We start from the raw sequence: 9,045 nt of genomic DNA on the forward strand, positions 1-9,045 counted from the left end.
GGAGAGATGGATAATAATTCCACCCCATTTTTTTAAGTAAGTATATTGTTAGTCAGCACTGGTGGTAAGGGTAAAGACAGTGTGAAGGAATAGAGAGTCCGGGGGAGGGGTGACAGCTCTTACATACAGTGTGATCTGGGAATGACTCATTGCTAGGATGGCATTTGAGAAGAAACCTGAAGGAAATGAGAAAGCTGAGAGGCCTGGGCTGCAGATTCCTCACGAAAGATGGTTATAGGCAGAGGCAACAAGTGCAAACATCCTGAGGCAGCACACTTGTGTCAACAAGAGTCAGTGGCTAAAGGGAAATGTTGGGAGAGGAGAGTGGTAGAAAAAGAAATCAGGAAGGGATGTTGGGAAGTTTGGAGACACAGACAAGACTAGATAGGACCTCTCTAAAGACTTTAGCTTCTTAACAGAGTAGTATATATTTTAAAACTGTTTTTTAAAATGATAGTCTGGGAGAATAAAAATGCCTACAGGAGAGCAGAGGAGAGATGGTGGTATTTGAATCAGGGTGGTATTTGCAGAAGAGGTGAAAAGTAACTGAGTTCTAAATATATTCTGAAGGTAAAGCTAAAATAATTTGCTAAAGGATTACATATGGTATCAAAGACAGGAATTAAAGATCAATCTCAGGCTTTTAGGTTGGAATTAGAAAACACCATTCCCATGTATTAAAATGGAGAATATTGTTAAGAGGAGTAGGTTTGGGATAAAAAATAAGAAACTTGATTTTGGAAAACAGGAGTTTAGCATCATGGGTAACTTATATTTACATTTTAATTGATTAAATTTTAACAATAAATTTAATTCCTCAACAACACTTGCTGCATTCCAAGTGCTCAATACCCACAAACACGGGACTAGTGGCCACTGTATTGGATTGTGTGGCTGTTCTAATCTGTTTCATTGCAGAAAGTTCTATTGAGCAGTACTGGAGAGACATTTGGGCCTTTACTATGTGCTCTGCCCTGGGCTAAGTGCTTTACATGCATTATCTCATTTAATATTTAAAACAATTCTATGAATCAGGTAATGTAGTATCTTTTTACAAAGGAGGTAGCTGGGGGTCAGAAGTCAGGTAACTTGCCCTGAGTTACAGAGTTCGTAAAGGGTAGAGAGCCAGAAATGGATTACAGAACCGTCAGCTTCCAAAGCCCAAGCACTTACATCAGCGCATTATATTTTAGGAAGATTTAACTAGTTTGAAATTAAACATGGCGTCCATAGGGAAATGTCCAGTGGGTTACTGGCAACATAGTATTGACACATAGAAAAGAAAATAGGAGATCTGATAGATCTGGGGTCAAAGTGAATCTCTCAAGAGATCCTGTGTGTTGTAGAACTAAACAGAATACATTCCAGCATACCACCAGAGAAAACAAAAATATTCAATGAAGGGACTTCTTTATATCTTTTGCTAGAGGTCAATTGACATTAAAAGATCGCTTAGCAGAAAGAAGGGCTTAACTGACACCAAGTAAGAGAGTTGAGATACATTTGCTCTACCCAAGTTTCTCAAATGGGTATGATACCATATCCTTATAGGACATATGGAAATATAGGAGGTATTGGGGGTAGACTGATGGGAACCATGTGCATTGTGTGGCCATGATCTTAGGATGCAAAAAGTCTTATGATGCTTGCCATACTCCAGCACAGTGAAAAATTCTCTTACCCAAAATGTCAACGGTTCCCATATGAGAAACACAAGCCTACTATTCCTTAAGCAACACTTGCAGTCCATAAACCGAGGCAGTACAGGCATTAGAACAAAGTGGCAGAAATTCTGAATAACAGTTATTAGTAGCACAGGCCTGAACATCAGATGAACTTGTGTTCCAATCTGTTCTCTGACTTAGTCACTGTATGGCTTGCAACCCCATTACCTAGACTCTGAGCCTTAGTTTCCTCATCTAAACAAGGCAGAAAACAATAGTTAATGCACATAATCCAGGGTGGTTCTGAGGTTCTGAGGATTACAAAACTCTTGAAATACTTGGCCCATGGTTTGGTCCAAGGAACGTTGTTTTCAGTGTACAGTATTATTAGAAGTGAAAAAAGAGGATGAAAGAGGAACTCTAGCATGAAGACTAAAATAAGATGGAAATCCAAATAGAAAAGGAAGTTTAGAGCAGCACCGTCCAATAAAAGACATGGACACAAAAATGGTGGCACATGTTATTTAAAAATTTTCCCTAGCCACATAAAAAAAAAAAAAAAAAGAAACAGGTAAAATTATTTTTAATATATAATATTTAGGTAACCAACTATATCCAGAAATGTTATTTCAACATGTAATCATTTTTCCACTTTTTTTTTTTTAAGATTTTATTTATTTTTTGTCAGAGAGAGAGAGAACAAGTAGGCAGAGTGGCAGGCAGAGGCAGAGAGAGAAGCAGGCTCGCCGCTGAGCAAGGATCCCAATGTGGTACTCAATCCCAGGACCCTAGTATCATGGCCTGAGCCGAAGGCAGCCACCTAACCAACTGAGCCACCAGGCATCCCAACATGTAATCAATATTTTTAAAAAGAGACATTTTACCTGTTTTTGAAATCCTGTGTGTATTTTGCTTTCAACACATCTAAATCAATGAGCCACATTTCAAGTGTTCAGTAGCCACCTGGGGCTCATGGCTACATACTGGACAACATAGGCCTAGGGTGTCAGTGAGCTGAGCTCTTTCCCTGACTGCTAGCTTCCAGTAATTCTTTTTTTTTTTTTTTTTTAAGATTTTACTTATTTATTTGCCAGACAGAGATCACAAGTAGGCAGAAAGGCAGGCAGAGAGAGAGAGAGAGGAGGAAGCAGGCTCCCTGCTGAGTAGAGAGCCCGATGTGGGGCTCAATCCCAGGACCCTGGGATCATGACCTGAGCGGAAGGCAGAGGCTTTAACCCACTGAGCCACTCAGGCGCCCCAAGCTTTCAGTAATCCTTAAGAGTCTTACCAGCTAACATTTCAGAGTGGTTTCACAAAAATCTCAATTACTACGCTGAGGAACATTATAGACTCAGGATCTTAATACAAGTTGATGAGAGGCAGTGTTGTAGAATGATGAACAGTCATTGAGTGGACTCTGGGAGATATAGGTTCCCAATCCAGCTCTTCTCATTCCTTTGACCTTCAACGGGTTAGCTAGTCAAAACCTGTTTTCTTACTTGCTGAATAGAGATAATGTACGAGATCCCCTAAGCACTACTCTGGTAATCATGCACTCAAGTCTTGAGCCCAGTGTCTACAAGCTATTTCTCCAAATGTGAACTGCAAATGTTTGTATTTGGGTTTGAGAAGCAGAGCAGGTGTTCACTAGAATCCTAGTTATTCTTTATATATGCACACAGGAAGTATTTTAGAACTGTATTATTTCTATGGCTTTTGTTAAGGAATCCACTGTGTTCTTCTAAAGCTGGTGTTTCTTCTCATGGTGAGGGCAATGATTTGACCTTGTGTCCAGATATGCCTCAACCTCTAGAACACTGCCTGGTACATGGTAGGTCCTCAGAAAGTTAATTAAAGGAATTTGGGGTTGCAGAATTCATGAATAATAGTTATAAGTGCACTATTAAAGTGTGATCATTGGTCAATTATGCTCATTTAACTTTTATTCTAATTATTTCCATTATAATGTTTATGTAGCTCTTTTTAAATGAGAATAGTCTTTTGCCAGAAATTTAAGATTCTTTAGTTGATACAGAGTTCAAATAGTGTAGGGGAAGTTGAAATGATTGGTACTGTATTTTCCATAGAAGTAGCTCTACACATAAATTACTAAAATATGATCTCTGGCACCTGGGTGGCTCAGTTGGTTGAGCGACAGCCTTCAGCTCAGGTCATGAACCTGGAGTCCTGGGATCGAGTCCCACATTGGGCTCCCTGCTCAGCAAGGGGTCTGCTTCTCCCTCTGACCTTCCTCCTCTCATGTTCACTCTCTCTCATTCTCTCTCTTTCTCAAAAAATAAATAAATAAATAAATCTTAAAAAAAAAATATGATCTCAATATAGTACTCTGAAGACTACCTGAGAATTTACTCAATTCATACTTAAATTCACCACTAATTTCATATGACGTTAAAAAAAAAAAAGCATAAGACACTGGCATAGCACAAACACATTTATTTACTAACCAAAGGGATGATCCTAATTAAATCAACACTTTGAAATAGTTGCATGTAAAATGTTTGTGATAAAGATAACTGAACACAGTAATGGGGGAAAAAAAAAGCAGTATGGAGATTTGCTCATTGAACTGAGCTTGTTCATCCTCACAGCTAATTCCTATCCAAAATGATGACGGAATTTTTACTCCACTTTTTCATAGACCCGAGTACAGGTGACATTGTTCATGACGCATTCCTAGAAGAAAGAACGATATTAAAGAATTAGGTCAGTCTTGCGTCACAGAGCAATGGTAGTTAAACACAAGGATCAACATTCTACAAAACTTTGTAATTTACTTCATAGATAGAGAAACTGAATTTTAGAATTCCTGAGTTTCAAAAGCTAGAACCTGTTATTTTGCTTATGACATGTGTATGCTTTACTACAAACTAAATTATTGATTTGCAAAGTCTAAAGTATTCATATGATCTTGGCAAATGTTGTTCCTTATTTTAAAGAAGTGGAAAGATGTATGTCCAGGAGGGGAGTTTGATGGCTTGCCCAAGATTTTACTGTAACGCCACAGTGAGCATAGACTAAACCCAGCTCCGGGTACATCCTCTGCTATTATCTTATGTCTTCTACTCCCACAAAGGGCTCTCTTAGGTAATTAGTGTTTACCTTGTTATTTTGCAATTTTTTCCTACCCAAACCTAGTTTTCATGATCACGATCAGTATTGAACAGTTATATGAACTTTGAATGCAAACAAGAAGCCCAGTAAGACACAAGAATTTTGGCACTTACCACCACTAATTTCCCATTTTCCAATTTTCTTGTGATTGTGCTTTCCTTCCCATCCCATTCCTGATGTTGAACCAATGCGCCGTCTGTGAAGTTGCAGACCGTCTGCAAAAATACACTTTTTAATCTTCCAAAGTATGTTATCAGAGAGATGCTCATAACTTCCTTAATCGACATTTTTTCATCTTTTTCTTTCTGGGCCCACTTCATTAAGCCATACCAATATTATTAATAATACAGTTTATGCTTTTCAATTCTAGACCCCTGTAAGAGACACTTATTGTCTCTCATATTCCTTAAACTATTTTTTCCAAAATTGACTAAGATATGAAGCTGGTACTTTCACTAATTGGTCAAACTCAATTCATAAAATACTTTAACTTTTTCATTAAGTTTTGTCTCTAAACAGTAAGACTATTATTAATACGATCTATCATCCGACAAGTCTCTGTGATTTTGTTGAATGATGACTGACCTGAGTTTTTCTGCCATCAGCTGTAGTTTCTTCAAACTTCTCTCCCAGGTTACATGAAAACTGGGTTGTTTTCAAAGTGCTCTCAGTTTTTATGGTGAGGTTTTTGCCATCAGAAGAGATGATACAATCTGGTTTGGCCATTGCACCCACTTTTCGCAGAGCCATTCCCACTCCTGTAGAATGTTTTATCATTTTAAATAACAGGAAGACCAAGGTTTTGGTTTACATAATAAATGTAGTAATTTAATTGCAGTTACTGTGTGGTACATATTTCCACTTATTCACTTCTCAATAACAAGTGTAAACACATATCCAGCGTTTACCACAATGTGCCAGCACTTAACATATATGAATTAATGGAAGTCTTGCAACAACTGTGTGAGAGGTGGAAAGTACTGTCTCAATTTTACAAGATGAGAAAATGAGGCACTGAAGTAACTTACCCAAGCTCATTCAGCTAGGAAATGAAGGAGCTGGAACCAACAGAACAGGCAGTTTGGCTCCAAATCTTAAGCTCTTGGCCACCATGGTATGCTGGCCTTCGGAAAGTTAGGGAAGAAATCTGGACTTCCAAAATGGATTTACTCAATTCTGCCAAACACTGTATTATATGACTCTAGCACACAGTCTGACACATGCAAAGCTCTTGATAAATATCTCATTTAATAGCTACACAAGATCCAAATCAATTCTGTTCAGAGAGCATGGTATTTTAAGAGTTAACTGCACAATCATGATGCAGATAAATTGGGGAAATTTTATCCTCAAAAACAGTAAGCATTGGGGGCACCTGGGTGGCTCAATGGGTTAAGCCTCTGCTTTCGGCTCAGGTCATGATCTCAGGGTCCCGGGATCGAGCCCCATGTCGGGCTCTCTGCTCAGCGGGGAGCCTTCTTTCCTCTCTCTCTCTCTCTGCCTGCCTCTCTGCCTACTTGTGATCTCTGTCTGTCAAATGAATGAGTGAAATCTTAAAAAAAAAAAAAACAGTAAGCATTTCAGAGCTGTGTAACTCATTTACTATATTGATATCATATTTAATTTATAATCTATTTCTCCCTAATGTTAACATTTATAAGGAAACTTAGATCTAGGCCAAATCCTGGTTTCACAAAGGAGACTAAACCTAAGCTGAGTAACTAGCTTGATAATAAAAACTCAGCTAGGCTTGCAATGTCCCCTGGGTGCCTTCTCTTTTGCTAGTGTGGGGACTGGTGCCTCGTGTTGTTAGATGAGTCATTATTAATTCGCACTTTGGACAAATATAGGGCTCTGCTTTTCCCACACCTTGATTGCTCTCTAATGAATTGAGCCCAGACAACTTTCATGATTCTAGAACCCTGGAAACAAACCACCCAATGAGCACATTCATTTTCAAAGGGCAGAGAAACAGCGTTCTTTATTTGGTCCTCGCACAAGTGAACACACACTGACAATTATTGGCTATGAGTGCAATAATTGGCTTCTTCCAGAGTTACGTTGATCTAGACTTATAGTGCAAAAAAGAAAAAGATTGAGTTCTACTTTTACTCAGAGAATCATAAATACGCTCAAGATTCACCACAGAACCAGCCTCCACCTGTCATTGTCTTGGATAAAGGCCAATGAAGGTGGGTTTCTGAAGTGCCACAGGGACTAGGTTTCTGTAGAGGGTCTTTGTAGTAAAGTCTGCCCCAAAAAGCAGTCATGCTAACATTTGTGGATGGGCAGCTTCTAAAGCACCCTCAGGGTTCCAGCAGTTGTCTTAGGGCTGGAAGCCCCTTTTCTGAAAAGATCCCTGCTATAGTCCTCCATCCCACTTCCTAGTGGCCTGTGACAAAGGTCCACTTTTGTTTGCTAATCCACCCAATGGGTCAACCATCATACAATCGTTGTCACTGGCTTAGAAAAGGACAATAACAGAGAATCAAGTACTATTCTGAGAGAGAGAACTGGAATCTTCCTACAGAGACTCATATTGCCTTGAAAGGCTTTAAGGGGGGGTGGGAGGGACGACCCCCTGCAGGGCCACACCCATCTTGCATACAGCTGGAAAGCAGCCTCTGGAGGGCTCCGCTGTTTCTGACGGCTGCTTTCCAATAAACCCACTCCCCGCCTCTACGCCCCCCACCCTGCAGGCACAGAGGGCAGGGCAGCAGCGCGTCGCCCGCCGCGGGCACAGCGGGCCCCGCCCGATGCCCTTGGCACCGCGGCGCTCAGGGCTCAGGGGCTGGCAGTGCCAGACGGTCGGCGTCGGCTGCGCCACGCCTCGGAGCGCCGCTCTGCGGCCGGGAGGCGAGGATAAACCGAAGCTCCGCCGGGAGCCGCTCCAAACCAAAGGGCCCGGGTTCACCCGGTGAGGGCGGGCAGAGCGCCTGCGAGCTGGGGCAGAGGCGGCCGAGCCGCAGAACGAGGGCCGAAGCTGTCGCCCCATTCGGACCTTCGGAAGGGTTTCTGCTGGAAACCGCGCCCTGTGGAGAAGAGGGGACCCGCGCGCCATCCTGGAACAAAAGCCGAGGCAAGGCGGGAGCAAGATGGGAAAGAGGTAGTGGGTGCGGCCACGATGGGGCGAGTGGGAGTGGCAGGATGGCGGGACGGCAGGACGGCGGCACGAGGAGGGAAGACGAGCAGTGGGAAAAGAAAAAGAGGGAGAGTTACGGGGGCTGTCTGAGGGGGTCGAAAGAAGTGAAGCTTGGGGCGGGAGGAAAAGGAGCGCGCTAGAGGACAGGAAGCAGTGGGGGTGGCTGCCGCGTGCGCTAGGGGAAAGTGGAAGAGAGCTGCGGGGCCCCGGAGACGGAACAGCTCAGAATCCGCAGGCGGGCGGCAGGCGCACGCTGCTCTGCCGGCTGCTTGCCCACGTGCTGGTTGGGGGATGGGAGACGGATGGGGGTACAGGGGTTTGGGGCAGACAGCCGGGCATGCCCCGCCGCGGAGCTCGGCACGCTGAAGGTGACCCAGGAACAGACACACACTCGCCACGTTACAGGCGCCGCCTGGCCGGGAGCCTCACCTACTTCCTTCATGTATTCGTCAAAGCCTTTGCTCTCCACTAAGCGCCATCTTCCTACCAGCTGCTGAATGGTGGCCATGGTGGGCGAGGGCGGGCGGGCCGAGCGAGCAGAGCAGAGCGGGGCGTTGGGAGCTTGGCTTGCGACCTGCGGGCTCGCGTGGCTGCTTTATAAAAGCGGCGCGCGCCGGGGCGGCTCCGAGAGGCCAATGAGAGACGCGTCGCGCCCGGCCCTCCGCCCCGCCCCCCCGCACACCCCCAGGGCCTCTCTCCCCGGGTCGCGAGGCGCGAACCCGTTCCACCTGCCGGGGGACGGGCGAAGGTTGGGGGGCTCCCCCCGCGCTTCCTGCAAGCGGGGACTCGCCCGGCGCGCCCCACGCCGCCGCGGACGCCAGCGCCTGCACGTTCCAGCGCCTCCGCCAAGCAGGGAAGCCGGAGGGGCCGGTGAGGAGCCCCGCCCCACCTCTCCGGCGCCCCACCGTTTTACCTCCTGGCCGCCACTCTCTTTCCCTCGAAATACCCGCGATGAATCCACTAGCCCTTCTTGGGCTTGGGGGCAGGACTTGATTTATCTGTGTGGTGGTCTGGCTGATTGGTGGATAAACTTTTTCGCCTCCCTCATCCCCGCTCCTGGTCAGGGGACCCTTCCTGAGAGAACCTGTTCTCCCCACCTTCAGGACA

General features: G+C 44.4%; 1 protein-coding gene across 2 annotated transcripts; it reads right to left on the minus strand.

Moving 5' to 3' along the window:
* Window positions 1–4,094: 4,094 nt before the first annotated feature.
* On the minus strand, window positions 4,095–8,773 carry FABP5 (fatty acid binding protein 5). 2 transcript variants are annotated; one of them, XM_080800878.1, is made up of 4 exons: window positions 8,368–8,773; window positions 5,382–5,554; window positions 4,910–5,011; window positions 4,095–4,358 (listed from the first exon to the last, which is right to left on the minus strand). In XM_080800878.1, the coding sequence occupies exons 1-4, from the start codon at window positions 8,444–8,446 to the stop codon at window positions 4,305–4,307; spliced, it is 408 nt and encodes a 135-aa protein (XP_080657004.1). In that variant the 5' UTR covers window positions 8,447–8,773; the 3' UTR covers window positions 4,095–4,304. The 2 variants fall into 2 exon arrangements, with proteins under 2 accessions (XP_080657004.1, XP_080657005.1); XM_080800879.1 differs by lacking the exon at window positions 8,368–8,773 and adding an exon at window positions 5,825–6,642 and having other exon boundaries at window positions 4,100–4,358.
* Between the last annotated feature and the right edge of the window lie 272 nt (window positions 8,774–9,045).

The sequence above is a fragment of the Martes martes genome (assembly GCF_963455335.1).
Source record: "Martes martes genome assembly, chromosome: 4".
Lineage (NCBI taxonomy): Eukaryota > Metazoa > Chordata > Mammalia > Carnivora > Mustelidae > Martes > Martes martes.